This window comes from Archocentrus centrarchus, chromosome 11, assembly GCF_007364275.1.
Source record: "Archocentrus centrarchus isolate MPI-CPG fArcCen1 chromosome 11, fArcCen1, whole genome shotgun sequence".
Classification (NCBI taxonomy): Eukaryota; Metazoa; Chordata; class Actinopteri; order Cichliformes; family Cichlidae; genus Archocentrus; species Archocentrus centrarchus.
Genome location: NC_044356.1, coordinates 9,544,272 through 9,560,004, shown reverse-complemented (window position 1 = coordinate 9,560,004; position 15,733 = coordinate 9,544,272). Strand labels below are relative to the sequence as shown.

At 42.7% G+C, this 15,733-nt stretch overlaps 1 protein-coding gene across 1 annotated transcript in view; it reads right to left on the bottom strand.

Annotated features, from left to right (window-relative positions):
• Positions 1 to 13,020: 13,020 nt before the first annotated feature.
• Positions 13,021 to 15,733, bottom strand: part of myo1g (myosin IG) — an 83,036-nt gene continuing 80,323 nt past the window's right edge. Inside the window, exon 22 of the mRNA XM_030740957.1 lies at positions 13,021 to 14,212. Coding sequence (XP_030596817.1) covers positions 14,050 to 14,212 — 163 coding nt within the window. The 3' untranslated portion in view covers positions 13,021 to 14,049. The remainder of the gene's footprint in view (positions 14,213 to 15,733) is intronic.

Here is a 15,733-nt window from a genome sequence, read left to right as displayed (position 1 = left end):
GATGCTCCAGCTGGTGACACAAAGCCGTCCATTGTGCGTGCAGCGGTTGTCGCAGGCAGCTCCAGCTCAGCCGGCGTCCTCTCTCATCGAAACAACACCTTAAAAAATTTTCACAACTTTGTTTTCTGCACCTTTTCTTGTGCCAGAACTGACAGATGTTATTACGAGATAAATATATAACTGTCCAGCATCCATCTCCTCCTCCACCGCTGCTGCTCCTGAGTTTCCATGGTTACTTTCCTCAGCCATCTTTGTAACTGTCACCGAGATGAAGCAGCACCTCGAGCGACTTTTGTAGAGTCACTCAAGTGTGTGTCTCTAAAAGTAAAAATACTGTTGATGGGGAAAACTTGAAGACAAACAAATGTGACTGTTTCATTTTTTTGTTTATTTTCTTTTTCATGATGATGATGATGATGATGATGTTTACTATACTGATTATTTAATAAAGTATCGAGCTGAAATCCAAACCTGTGGTTTCCCATTTTCCACTTAACTAAACTGCCTTTGTCCTTCACACAGCACACATGATGGTGTACTACAATCCGCTAACTTCAGGGTGGCTGTAAATTCATGTGGGACACACACACACACACACACACACACAAAAAAGCCACACAATGGCTCAATGCTGCAGATGCCTTTTGGCTTCCTGTCAGCGAGGGGTGGGCTCCATCTGAGCATTTCTCTGCGCTCAGTCGCCACCCTCTCCTCTGCTACCACAGGTGGAAATGCTGCGATGTGATGCCGCCTCTGCTCAGCAACAGTTTCCTTCAAGTGATGTGAAGATTGGATTTGAAGCCTGCATACGACATGAAAGAACAAAGTCGGTGCTGCAGAGCGGAGACAGCTTTGTTCTGCAAGCGTACGTGAGATTAAAATGAGAAACGCAGAGACGAAAGCAGGTTTTGTGTTGCTGATATGGTAGCTGTGGTCAGCAGAGTGTCTGCCTCAGGCTGCCTTCACACACACACACACACACACACACACATCTCTGCATCTTAACTGTGCGTCTTTCCCCACAACAGTTTTTCTTTTGCATCAATGAAAATTCAAAACACTGCAAACCTGAAACAGTTTACATTTATCCCTTTGCTTTCATTTACCTTTTAAAAAAAAAGAGTCATGTGATGCACTGCCAATAATAATAATGTATAATAAATAAATGAACTGCATACATCAACTTTATATGTAATATTGACTGTGAAAATAGAATATTCTCTGACATGTCCCAAAATACAGAACTGAGGGGAAAACACAATCATAATATCTCACATGAGCCCATTATTATTATTGTTAAAGGTAATATTGAAATCCATCATGCACCACCTAATGTTGCTTCACATTAGACATCTGTGCAGCAGCCACTAAGCGACTTTAGTAAACAATTTGCTGGATAAGTAATAAATGCAGCCAAAGTTTGTGAGTGCTTAAATATGATAAATATATGCATTCCCCGAATGGCTGGAAAGCAATTGCTGGGTTTTGGTGAAGGTTACTGCAACCTTTGTGATCGCTAGAAGATTGTAGTTTGTAGGGAGGATGCAGTCTGCAAACACACAAGTGAGAAACTTTAAAAAGTGAGATGCAGACCAGAAATGGTAAATGGACTGGTCCAGGGATACTTTGGCATGCAGACTGGAGCAGCCAGGAATTGGACCACCTTCCAATTAATAGGTGACCTGCTCTACCTCCCGAGCTACAGCCACTCCAAATAAGGCATGTGTTGGTTGCCTGAGGAACGCTGGACTTGGGAGTTCAGTCCTGATCTTGTTCCACAGATGTGTGGTGGAGAGCGTCCTCTGCTCCTGCATCACAGAGAAGAAGGCTCTGCTGAGGGTGGTGAAAGCTGCACAGAGGATTGCTGGCAGCAGCCTCCCCATCGCCCCAGCAGATGCAGGGAAAGGGCCTCATGTATCTTGAAAGATCCTACTCACCTAGCACGCACACACAATCCCACTCCCCCTCGGGCAGGAGGCTGCAGAGCATCAGGAGCAGAACAAGCAGAGGAACAGCTTCTTCCCGGAGGGTTGTAAAACTGTTGAACTCCGATGGTGCTCTGTAGTCTCTGCTGCTCCCAGCCAAAGGTGACACAGAAACCACTTGTGTCTTTGTACCATCCACCACACATTTTCTTTGAAACTTGTAAACTGCAACATCTAAATTTAGTCAAGTGCATATTTAATACTTACTTTCTGTCTTACCTTTATAAAACTCTTCCAAAATTTAAAAGTCATTTGGAGGCATTCAGCTAGTCAACTTTAATTACTACTGTTAGCAGTTACTAGCTGCTGCAGCTACAGTCAACCTTTTAGCTAGCAAAACCCTGCAGTAACTATTTTTACTTTGCATTTCCAGAGTAAATGGGTTTTTGGTTAAATATCTGACATGAAGTCAGCGGTAAAGTACCCCAATCATAGATTTTTAAGGTTTTATTTGTCCTAGAAAAGGTGCTTGCTAACAGGTGGCTAAATGAGAGTAGCACCTTTAAGGCTCCCTCACTAACAGCTACCTCCTTAAGTGATTAATCCATACAATTAAAAACACAAACACATGGGTTTTCCTCTTAAGCTCATATATTTAGCTTTTGTCATGTAACAGATGTTCTCCATAAAACTAAGACTTCTGAGTGAAAGCAGCTTACTTGGTGGCGCAGCCCTATGTCTGTCTGTCTGATGATATTGGAAAATGATTATTTAAATGCCATTTATTATCTCTTCACAATGAGAGCGTGAGAGGGCAGTTGGGGAAAACTATACGGGGCTGGTCAGAGCTGGGGTCAATGGCCGACGCTGGGGACACCTCAGAGGGCAAAGAGGTGAGGGAGCTGAGGCCGGGGGTCCTTTAATAAGAAAAAGGAAGAAGACGGATGAGATGAGATGGAGAGGATTGGCTGCAGATGGCTGCCACAGCTTGACTGAGGCCTTTCCAGCTTTCTCCTATCCTCCGAGGACACAAATCACCAGCTCTCTGCCTCCCAGTGTCACTCTCCTATAGTGCCTCTGAGCTCCCTGTGGCTTTTCAAAGCCTCGGCTGCTGTTCGCTGACTTTTATCGGCCCTCTGGGAGACATCATCAATTCAAGCTGTGCTGCACTTTTCTACCTCAGCCCCAGCTTTAAAATATACAAAAGAAACTTATTCAGTTATTAAAATGAAGAGCAAACAGTAGCCGTCCAACTGCATATCCATCAAAGCTGTGATTGTTAATATGTCCGGCTATTGCCTACAGAAACCAAACACTGCTTCTACGGCCAAGGAGTACATTACTGCATAATTAGGTCACATTAGTGTGTGGTGGTCATAATAATAAAACCCTGTTTACAAGAACAAGCATATCCACTGTGGCGACCATATCAGTTATGTCTACTCTCCATAATGTTGGACGTAGGGGTCATTTCCAAAGCTCAACATTCGCGTCATAGTGTAATTACCATTTTACCATTTATAAACAGCACTCGCGTCAACACTAATCAACACTGAATGGGAAGGTTGTTTGGTTAGTGTTTAAACGAGCCAGCTGAGTCATTATTTCCTGCTAATAGTCCAGCAGTCGAAAAGATCTGGTGTACTTAAAGTACTCGGACTAACTAGCACGACTGCAGAATGAGGACAGAATATTTTTTTATTTCCAAATCTTCTACTTGGATCACGAACCACTGAGGGATCTGTTTTGCCCTTGACTTTTTAACTTCAGAGCTTCAGAGCCACTACCCATAATCAGGCCCCATCTTATCTTAAGGACCTCATAGTCCCATATCACCCCAACAGAGCACTTCACTCTCAGTCTGCTGGCTTACTTGTGGTTCCTCGGATACTTAAGAGTAGAATGGGAGGCAGAGCCTTCAGCTTTCAGGCCCCTCTTCTGTAGAACCAGCTCCCAGCCTGGATTCAGGAGACAGACACCCTCTCTATGTTTAAGATTAGGCTTAAAACTTTCCTTTATGATCAAGCTTATAGTGATAGGGCTGGGTCAGGTGACCCTGAACCACCCCTTAGTTATGCTGCAATAGGCCTCGGCTGCTGGGAGGTTCCCATGATGTTTCTTTTTCATTCATCTCTTTTCACTCTGTTTTTACTTCACTCTGCATTTAATCATTAATTATTATTAATCTCTGTCTCTCTTCTACAGTGTGTATTTTGTCCTGTCTCTCTCCACTCAGCAGATGACTCCCTGAGCCTGGTTCTGCTGGAGGTTTCTTCCTGTTAAAAGGGAGTTTTTTTCCTTCCCACTGTCGCCAAGTGCTGCTCATAGGGGGTCATTTTAATTGTTGGGTTGTCTCCATAATTATTGTAGGGTCTTTAGCTAACAATATAAAGCGCCTTGAGGCGACTGTTTGTTGTGATTTGGAGCTATATAAATAAAATTGAATTGAATTGAATATAAGGCAGCTGCTTGTCAGTCATCGCTCTGAAGCTGACATTTAGTGACTGACATCTGCTGACTTTCTGGCTCCAGATGTAGGTAACTCTATTTCCCACCCTGCCATATGTTAGCCACGGGTGCTTTTCACTCTCACTGGTAGCTGCTTAAATTGCTTCCCTCAAAGTTAAGACATCATCAGATGTGCCCGGGTCCAAATGCTTCTTCCTCAGCTCTCAAAATCAAGCAAATATTGAAGTACCACTGAGACTTAAACGTGATAGGTTGCTGGTTGAGCAAGTGACCCATTTTCCTGCAAGGCTGCTAGCAAAGGCCTGAGTTTGAGTCCGCCCACCCAGACTGTTTGTTCTATGTCTTTTTCCTAGCTTTCTTATCTTTTCTTCATTGTCCCAATTCAATCTGAAAAGCTTCCAAAAAAACAATTAAAATTGATATAAATTATTTCTGCATGACTGCTCATCCAGGTGTTACATGAAAGTTTAAAGTCCAAGCATCCATAAAAACAGAGGATTTATGAGGTATAGAAGCAGAGACAGAAGTTAGCAGCATCCAGCAGAAAGCAAACAAAGATGTACAGCACTACTGTAACTTTTGATGTAAATCAAGATAGAAAGCTAAATATCGGTGATATTTCTAGGTTAGTAAAGGGGAGTTAGTTGACATAAAATGATCTAATACCTTGTGGTTAGCTATAGAGCTATGGTTAGGCTAATATAAAGAGATGCTGACAGTCTTCGATCAGTAGAAACAAATAATAGAAACAGTCAAAAGTTCAGCCAGGAGAATATCTGCGATAAGCCCTTCCACAGCACAAAGTTAGGCATTAATGCTACAGTCACCACAGTGGTTGGAGACTGTGAGACAACCAAAATTATTGCGCCCACATGCAAGGAAGTTGCTTCAAAGAAAAGGACCAGATCTGCAAACACTTGCATTCAGATGCCATCTTTAAAGAAACTTTGGAGCATCAAGATGATAAAACGCCAATAAGATGGAGTCAGTCTGTTCTGACAGCAAAAAAGTCACTGAGCACAATCAATGGGCAACCACCTGGTCAGAAGGAGGTTGGCATCCTGTTTTTAAACCTTCATCCAAACATGGTCCCCTCTGGCACCAAAAACAAACAAACTGTGGCTGTAGCCTAAAAGCTAATGTTGTGCTTTTCAACAACATCAGACCGCCAGGGCCTCCACCCCGACTGTCAGTGGGCACACACTGCACCTGACCCCTACGGCGCCTCCTGTAGGTTGTGAGCCCACAGGAGGCATCAAAAGGAGCCGGCTGAGATGGTTCAAGCATTTTATTGGGACGCCTCCCGGTCACCTCCTGAGCAATGTGTGCTGGGCGTGTCCTATTGGGAGGATGCCCCAGGGGCAGGCCCAGGACACGTTGGAGAGATTACATCTCTTGGCTGAGCTGAGAACGCCTCAGTCTTCCCTCAGATGAGCTGGCCGGGGAGAGGGAGGTCTTGTCTTTGGCTGCTGCCCCCATGACCTGGTCTAGGATAAGCAGCAAAAAATGGATAGATGGATTTGTGTCAGGCTACGCCTTACTATAAGTAATATTATAAATCAAGCCTTATACTGTCGACCTGGGCCCTTCAGCATGCTAATATGTGGCTCTTCAAGCTGATCATCAGGCAGCTCGGTTGTTTTTAGGCTCCTGCAGAATCTGGTGACGGTAGAAACGAACATCTGCTGCTCGAACATGAACATTTGCTGTACTATTCAAGAAAGGCGGTATAAGATATAAAAGACAAAAAAGACATTCTTCATATCGCACCTTTACAAGCTAACCGAACGACATAAAATACGTTTCTTTTATTCAAGTTTGGTTGCTGTGGTTTGTCAAACCCTTCCTGATTAGTAAGCATTCAGGCTGACGGCATGCTGGCTCAGAGCGAGCCAAAGCAAAAACCAATCTCCCCCCTCATGTTACTGTAATCTGCAGCATGTGACCTCCCCTCGGCCTGATGATGGAGGGATGCTGGAAAACCTGCAGGGCTCACCAAACTGGTGGCTGCTGTGCACTGAGAGGATTTAAGGGGAAAAACACAGAGGCTCTGGGACACATTATATTCCCACTGGTAAATCCTCTCCAACTCATTACCAAATCCTCACTGCAGGGCTGCTAATCTCTAAAGAGAGACGAACCAGGTGCCAGTCTTTTTGTAATGGAATGGCACGGCAGTTTAAGTGATTGCATCAACAATTGCCAGCCCTGATAAATTAGATTAGACGTAGGAGAATCCTGTTTGCATACTATCACTGTAAGAAACCAAGAAACTTCATGATGATCCAATGCAAACATCAGATGAAACACTGTTAGCGTCAATCTACATTCTAACCACACAGCTGATTGCAGTATTGTGTTTATGCCTGCAAGATTGCTTTTTATTCACAGCGAGGAGAGACGTGATTGGAGCTGTCAGAGAGGAAAATGACTGCAAAAATGATGTGGAAGAAAAGCCTGGCAGCAGCAGCTGCGAATGTGATGAGGAAACAATTGGGAAAATAAGTTGCATTTGTGCTAATGGAAAAGATGACATTAAGCTAAGCCCATCAAAAAGCAGGGGGGTGCACAATGACTGCAGCTCTGTGCGAAAAAGAGGCAAAATATCCTCATTTGAACTGATGAATAACTGTTTGCATGCATTGAAGACGCACGTGAAACACACTTAATAATCAGAGATGGAGAAGCTTCGGGCGCTGCTCTGACACGTAATTGATAAATCACAGCTTTTACATGAATGATTAAAGGATTACACACAAACAAATGCAGCACATAATCTCCGTTTTCTAACACACAGTCTTCAGTGAGCGATTGGTGGAGATGTAACTGGGGAAGAGCCGTGGTTTTGGTGCAGAGGAGCAACAGGAGATTAGCACAGAAACTCTGGAGGCCTTCATTTGGCGCCGAAACACAGAAAGATTCCACAGTAACGCTGCGGAAGTCCGAGGCTCACGCTGAGGCGCTGCTTGTGGCATCTCGGTTAGGGAATCCTGAGCTTCCCTCTGCAGCTGTAGAGCCCTTTGGATTTTCTTATTTCCTGAGACGCAAACTCAAAATTAGATTTACAATTAACTTTGTTTTGCCACTAAATGCAATTTGCTGTGAAGAGAGGAGCATGAGGGCAGAGGGCTGAGGTGTGCGGACGACAGTGATTTCTGATGCATGTTTACTTTCATTTTTCTTTGACTAATGAGATCTGAAAATAACAAAAATCACGCCTTGTGTTTTCTACGCTTTTTATTAGCGATTAAATATTCTGATTTCGTGTGGGCGCTCCGTCTTGTTCTTGAGCTCACCCCACTGAGAAATCCTGGAAGTGCCCTTTCTGTCAGCTAGTCTTGCCACTTGGCGTCCACTGTGAACAGCAATGGGTGCTTATTTGGGAAATTCTTTTATTTCAATGGTCACAGGAACATAAAAGCTGCATCTGCAAAATTACCAGTCAAATATCATTAAAACTCCTTTAAATTTTTGCTAACTTTGCTCCAAAATACATTTTAAAAGGGTTTTTTCCTACTCTAGAAGGTATAAGGTATATAATGTCTGGTTTTAATGCTTTTCGAATCCAACAACACTACGCAGCCTCTCATGATACTATTAGACATTTGATTTCTTCAGGCTCTAAGTCGGCAGTCACTTTATTTTGCTGTATTATTCTTTAAGACGTCTCACACAGCTTTACCAGAGGAAGATGAGGCATTTGAAACTTCCTCTGGGTCGTTCACATGTTAATGTCACGTTGCAGTCATGCGAGAGTCGTTACAGTTGCGAGAATAAAGGTGCGAATTGACCTGAGAAAGGATGTCAGGATAGCTTTGTAGTTCCAACAGCACTTTAGAGGAAAGCAGAGAAGCTGCTGCATCAGTTCTAAACTCTTTGATGTCGTGGTTTGGTTTCACTAGCTGGTTAATGTGAAGCATTCTCTCCTTAAATGCACTTTAGCAGAGCATGATTTTTAGCTCGGTGATGGCTGAGCAGTGTGCTAAAGGTGTCATCTGATAACCCTTTGGGAAACTATCATGTGGGAATAGTTTAAAAGGCCGTTTTCACACATGAAGTCTGAACAGTTTAGGGAGAGCTGGGCTGGAATATTTTCCATAGTTGTCCTCTCTCACATGTAGCACACAGCAGGAAAGGGTCCAGGTAGGTTTTCACTGCTAGAAATCCTCCCAATCTCTTAAGCAAGGGAGCTGCTGGGTAGAGCGTGCCTTAGGCAGCACAGGATGCCTGTTCAGCTAACGTCTGACCCAACATTTCTGTTACACGCACCTTTGTTGGGTAATTTGAGAAAAGTTCAGGGCTGCAGTGCCTATTATGATCATACTTCCTCACAGCTGATCCATATGTGTGCAGTGAATCTTTATATACGTCTGTGACCTAAGCAAGTGCCCGATATCATTACCAGCATTTATGCTTGTGTGTGGTTATGTTTTATTATGCATTAATTACCTTGTGGTCGTGTCCCAGTGTTTTATTTGATCAAATAAAATCCTGGGACTTTTTTCTCTCGGATCTCTTTGTTGTGGTCAGTTTTTTTTTTTTTTTGGAGGCAAACCTATTTATCCCTCAAGTTTTTCCACTTTGTTGTACATTTCCTCACGTCCTTTCTAAGAGTTTCAGCAATCTCCCTCCAAGAATTGATGCCATGGTTATTATTTTTTAAATTAAGGCTATGATTATTATTCTCTCAGTGATAAATTAAAAAAACTAAAAAAAAAAAGTAGACGTAGATGCACAGGGGGGGACTGACGGTACTGATCAGTGACCCCTGAGGAAAGAAGTGTATTCACTGACCGGTTGGAAGGTGGTTGATGGTGAAATTGTAAGCTGTACCAAAAACCTCCTCGTGACTGCTGTGGTCATGTGGAAGTTTGCACAGAAGATGTCGAGTTGTCTGCAAACACACAAAATGCAAACTGGAAGTAGAGAACATTTTGCCTTCAAGGGGTCACTCATAAAGTCTCTTCGCTTGTGTGAACGACCTGGGATTCATCCTGCAGTGAATCTACGCCGTAATCTGACGCGTGTCACCTGGCCTGTTTGGTACCAGCGATCCCTCCTGTGCATTTCCAGCTAATATTTCATTGCAGTTTTTGAAATGATCAGTCAGAGAACATTGAACATAAATACGAGGATCCACAGATGTCGACGAATTCCAGTGCTGGTCCATAACTGCTGGATGTGTTCGGTAACATTTAATGTTAAAAGCACTACATGTTAGATTGTCAAAAGTTTAATACATACATTTTGTTTCCTCCTACTGTACCACGCAGGCAGAAGCAAATATTTTCTGAGGTGACGGGAAAATATCTACAAACACATAAAAGCTTCACAAACTGTACATGAAAATAATCACAAATACTCAAGAGGTGATATATTTATTATAAGTAACCAACATGCTGTACGTTGACTTCATGTTAATGTGCCGAGTGCAGAGGAGGCATTCAGAAGGTGTGAACATGCTGCACATTTTTATTCTCACCGGTGCAGCTCCACAGAAGATTTTGCTGAGTTTGGTTTAAGTTACAAAGCTACAATACATTTTCCTTTCACATTCTGAAGATCCCACTCATCAAAAATGCACACACACACACACACACACACACACACACACACACACACACACACACACACACACACACACACACACACACATCTGTACGCACACTCTCAGAGTATTATGTAGCGGTGAGATTTGGGGAATCACAGCAGTGTGTGTGTGTCAGAGAGCGGGAGTCACACCGAGGGCAGGACGTCACCGAGTCGCACTAACAGGTCACTGTGGAGATGGATTAAACCTGGCAGCAAATCAGAGAATTAAGATGAACGGAGATACACACAGTGCTGCTGCTGGCAGGGCAGCAACCGCATCTAAAGCCTCACTAAAAGAAAGCTTCTGCAATAACACACTATAAATTAATTTTTCCACATTAAAGTCTGCTTATACTTGTTTGTAAACCTGCTGCTAATCTCGGCTAGAGGCTACATAAGTTGCTACTAGCATCACACACCTAAATCTGCAGTTACATTGAGAGCAGTTACTCAGCAAAAAGCATAAAGAAGTCCGAGGCGGTTTAAAATACAGTCTATAGCAGGGGTATTCAAACAAGATTTAAAGAGGTCCGTTTAAAAAATTGCATTCAACAACCAACTGTTCACAAAATAGCAGCGTTACGTGTTTAATGTGTGTAATATTAAGTAAACATGAACATCAACAAGGAGAAACATAAAGAAAAACATGAATTCTAAAACTGAATAAACTCTCCAACAAACTTCAGCGTCAGTGCAGAACACCTGGTGTAAAACATCAGAACACAGCGAATGTTGGACAAAAACAAACTGAACTTTTGAAGGAATCAAAGCTCAAATCCAGCTGCATCCTGATGTTCTCACCACATGAAGCTGCTTCTGTTTTGGAGCTGCTCGGAGAGCTAGCTTTGCGGCCTCTGTACACAACCTACTTAAGTGGCCAACCATTTATGTTTGTGTAGCTGGATTGTGTGTGTTAATTACCTTGCGGTTGCGTGCTGGTGTTTTATATGCGGTTCCAGCTGGGACTTTTTTGGTCCTCGCTCTTTGTGCTCAGTTTTTTGGCTACAAAAACTATCACTGATTTTTTGGGTGATTGTTATTCTCTCACTGATGAATTCAAACTCTGCAGCAAAAAGTAGCCAGAAACGCACAAGGACAGAACAGGTTAATCACAACCTTGTGGGCTGTGTGGACCCGACATGTAGTCCGATTTCTCCGGAGGCGCACGTCAGGTTACGTTGAAGGATCAGTGCGGTTTCTCAGCAGACCGCTGCCATTACTTTGCAGACCGATGCGGTGAGCACGCACAGAGTTGCCCGATGGCGCTCCCAGCTTAAACTGTTAGAGCGGGAAAAAATGATTTCATATGAATCCACAAGGTTTTTTTTTAAATAAAATTACGAAAACAAAGGTCATTTTATCTAGAATTTCTCTTAGTTTTGGTTAGTTTTGTAAAGTCACAAAACTGTTTTTTGCTTTTAATTATAGATTTTATTTATTTCAGTTAATAAAAATGTTTTTTTCAATTTCAGTTTTCATTATTTAGTTCGTTTTCGTTAACTATAATACCCCTGTTTGTTACAAAGTTTACCAGCTGGCAGGAACCAGCTTGGTGGTGTCACGTGGTATAGCCAAACTCGCATGCAATTGGTCAGTGGGTTTCCTTGGACGCTTCACTACAACCGTAAGGACTGTAAAAGCTGCGCCGGTAAACCAGAAAGTGCTCAACAAGATTTTAATTAAGTCATTATTTCTGTTTTGGTATTAGGTTCAGGTCCGCTTGAGACATCATTTCGGTCCGGATCCGGACCGAGGTCCGCCTATTGGTGATGGCTGGTCTATAGTGAACATGTATGTTTGAAGATCCATCCATCCATCCGTCTGAGTCCAGGTCACAGGGGCAACAGCCTGAGGAGAAACTTAGATCTCTCTCTCCCCAGCCACCTCCTCCAGCTCTTCTGGGGTGATACCAAGGTGTTCACACGCCAGCCAAAAGATATGATCTCTCCAGTGTGCCCTGGGTCTCCTCCTGGTAGGACATGCCCAGAACACCTTGCCTAGGAGGCGTCCAGAGGCATCCGAATTCGACTCCGTTTGTAGAGTCTGATATTTTGGTGTTCACCATTTTCCATCCATCCCCTTATCCTGTTCAGGGTCGCAGGAGGCAGAAAGGTAAAATGCTAAGTTATCAGCCAACACTATCAAGCTTGGCTAGCATTAAATGGAGCCATAATCTATATAGGTCCATCGCACAGACACACACTAGCTAGGTGGTGCACATGTTGAAAAAAATACCAAAATGCAAAACTAAAGCAGAGACTTCTTGGATTGTTAGCACAATCAGCCACACAGCATTATTCGTTTCATAATTACATTAAAAAAATCACCCAAAATGGCATATTTACAGTAGTGAGGTACAGTTCAGTGACTAATTTTTAGCCCTAATACAGTTTAAATTGATCAGCATTTTTGTGGCAGGCTGTAAACATGCTTATTTCTGTATCGCTGGGTATTTTAACGTGGGAGTCTGCAGGGATTAACTCACAATTGGAAAAAGCCTCAAGTGGCTGCCAGAGGAACTGCAGTTTTTGGCCCCGTCTTTATTATTTTTTTTTCACTTGTCTTGTAGAAGTAAATTGCTGCTTCCACAGGACGATGGACAGGCAGGATTAAATATCAAGACAACAAACTTAAGGACTAACAATAGTAACTGTGTAACACTGTTTACCATCAAAGGATCATTTTCTTTCAGCCTGCTGTTTAATATAAATGTTGTTCACATTAACTGGGTAGTCTCCTCCTCTATTGTAAATACTCTGGGAAGAGTTACACAAAAGAGTACATATTTCTCTGCAGCTACTTGTAGTTAGACCTGTAAATATGAATAATTATTAATATAAAAAAAAGATTTATAGTTGTGTGTCCAACAGTGCAAAGTTAGCACGAACCACAGAGGCACTGTGATTAGAAACACAGCAGGATCAGCTTAATCACACTTCATTTGCTAACTTTAACCATGATAAACAGTTTTCAGCTGTCAGTGAGTTCCTCCTGGGACAACAAATTCACTTTTTTATTCCAGGTTGCACTTTATTTAAAAACTCCAATAGGAGAGGTTTGTGTAAAAGCAGGTTTCATGGCGAGTTTGAGGCTGACAAAAGTTTCAATGTTCAAAAATAACAGGAACATATCTACACAACTGGATAGCACAATAAATAAACAAGAAGTGTTCAATTTTGCGGAAATCCTGTAAAATTACGTCTGCAGTGCATCGTTTATCAGCCCAGCTGATCAGCAGAGGACACCGAGGGGACGAGGGAGGAAGCAGCGCCTGCGTCACGGGGCGACGGCGGGCTCGGCGGCTGCCGCTCAGAGGATGGCTCCGACTGATCGCTTTAAAGAGTGTCGCTTCTTGCAGGGTGGAGAAGCGACCTCATAAAGGCTAACATTTAAACTAATATTTAGCATATTTGTGCAGGAAATCCTTCCAGCCACTCAACACTGAACATGTTTGATGGTTTTTCATTACTGAATAATGTAGAGCTTCAGTCTGTTCATGTGGCAAAACATTAGCAAAGAGAGAACTCATTTAAGTAAAGTTTGAGTGATTAATTTTCCTCCACTGTTGTGTTTTCCTTCCCCTCTTTTATTACTTCGGTCACAATTATCTTCGTCTGCAGGCAGTGGTGTGATGCAACACAAAAATATGTCTGAGATTTTTTTGTCTGTATCTTTTGTGATTTATATATTTGACAATAAAAAGTGCTTTGTTCAATCTTGTAATAAACATCTTATATTTTAGAAAAGCAGCATATAATAAAAGGTATAAAGAATATTATACATGTAAAAATAAGTATTTCAGCTGTTTCCTGATTAAATTGTACAAGGTTTGAATTCCTGAAGCTCAGGATTAAAAAAGCAGATTCTACCAGCAATTCTGCTCAGATTAATACTTGATACTTAAAATTATTTTGAAAGTTTTTTTTTTACATATTTCATGAATGATGTAGCTCATAAAAATAAATTTCTGCTAAAGTCCAACAATGTGTCCTGACGTCTGGCTGACATTTTCTTTGCAGATATCGATGAGGCGTGGCTGTTAATGGTTTCACTGGACGGACTTTTAGTTTGCAGGGACCAGCAGGATGAAACCGTCTTTACTCTTCTTGAAATCGGTGATGGTTTGACCAGCTTTAGTTTCCACTGAGATGCTCTTGGGTTTGCCTCGCATGTGAATCTCCAGGGCTGAACGACAAACCTTCACAGGAAACTGAACTTTTCTCACCCTGGAAGACAAAAACACAAACATTTCGGTTTTACTGTAGCTGTGAGGTATTTTATTAACAGTAGCAGTGCCATAACAGACAAAAACTATCAAAATAAAACAGGAAACAACCCTAAAACTAATGAAGTATGTTCTAACTTCACTCTGTGATTCACTGTGAGGGAATCAGTTCGGTGTGACCAACTACCGAAGCTCAAATGACACATCTGTGACAGCCAGGCCAGTCGAACCATACTCAGGGATCCGCCCCTTCACGCTAACATGGTGGTCCAGCCGCTCTATACTCATCCTTGTTTTCTTCCCATGATAAACTACATCGTGCCCCCTCAGCGGGTCCAACCAGCTTGGTTAGCTGTTTAACAGTTTTCGGGTGTCCTGAAGAGCAGTTTGGTGCCAGACGCAGTTTTTCTGGCTTCAGTCAGAACTTGTGTAACTTGGGCTAACGCCTTTTCCAGGGTCCAGCTAGCATTAGCTTGTTAGCTGAATCAACTAGTAGAGTTCAGCTAACATGCCACCACGAGCTGACTCTTATGCTGAATAGCTTGAATTTAACCCTAGTGCCAGTGCTACCTACGAATGGGCTATTGCCTCCCGGCAAGCCTGGTGTAGCCCTGTCGCACCCCTTTCCAGTAACCATGGTTATGGCTACTACCCTGAGTCTGGTGTAGTTCTATCTTACTGTTTCCAATAATAGATGTGGCTACTACTCCTGCCAAAGGATCAGAACCAAAGGCCAAAGAGGATGCAGCCTCTTTGGCCTTTGGCTCCTCATCCTGAGGTGCCTCCATTTCGGGCAGGGACCCTCATCTGATCATCTGATCGCTTGTATGGGCTCAGACTTCCCTGGCCGACCAGCAGGAGTGTTGCCACTGCGCTTTGGTGCCAGAGAAAGGCCTGGAAGGAGGCTTTGAGAAGCAGTGGCTAACAGCCAGGACCCCAGCCTATCAGATGCTAATGCTACAACTGACATCCATCAACTGTGAGCCACCATGAGCTGCGTGGAAATAAGGGAGGATGAAATGACCGAAACGAGGGTGAGCCAGGTGGCAAAGAGGCAGATGGCAGTGCCTACTCCAACTCCCTTGACCTCGATGACACTGAGGAGGAAGAGGAGGAAAATCCACAAAAATCTAAACGAATACAAAACAAAAGTCCCAAGGGGTCACGAACATCGGCCTAGTCGATGCATCAAGGACTCAACACCACAGCACAGCTCTGATTATAGATTTGTATTAGAGTAAAAATTAAAGTTCAAAACATTGACTCGCAGTCATGTAAACATCCCAAGTCTTAGCAACAAAACACTTGCAATAAAGACGTGTCTTTTATTATTGTTTTAGTTTAGTTTGTAGAGTACAGATTAGTGTTTCAGGTAGTTTTCATTTAATTTTTCCTTCAGTTAATCATAACAACCATGTTTGTGATTCATACACAAAGGCTCAGTGGAAAAAACTGAGGAGGAGTTTTAAAAGCTCTTCATACTGGGGCTGTAGAAATAAGTTTTATTTAGGTATAACAGATA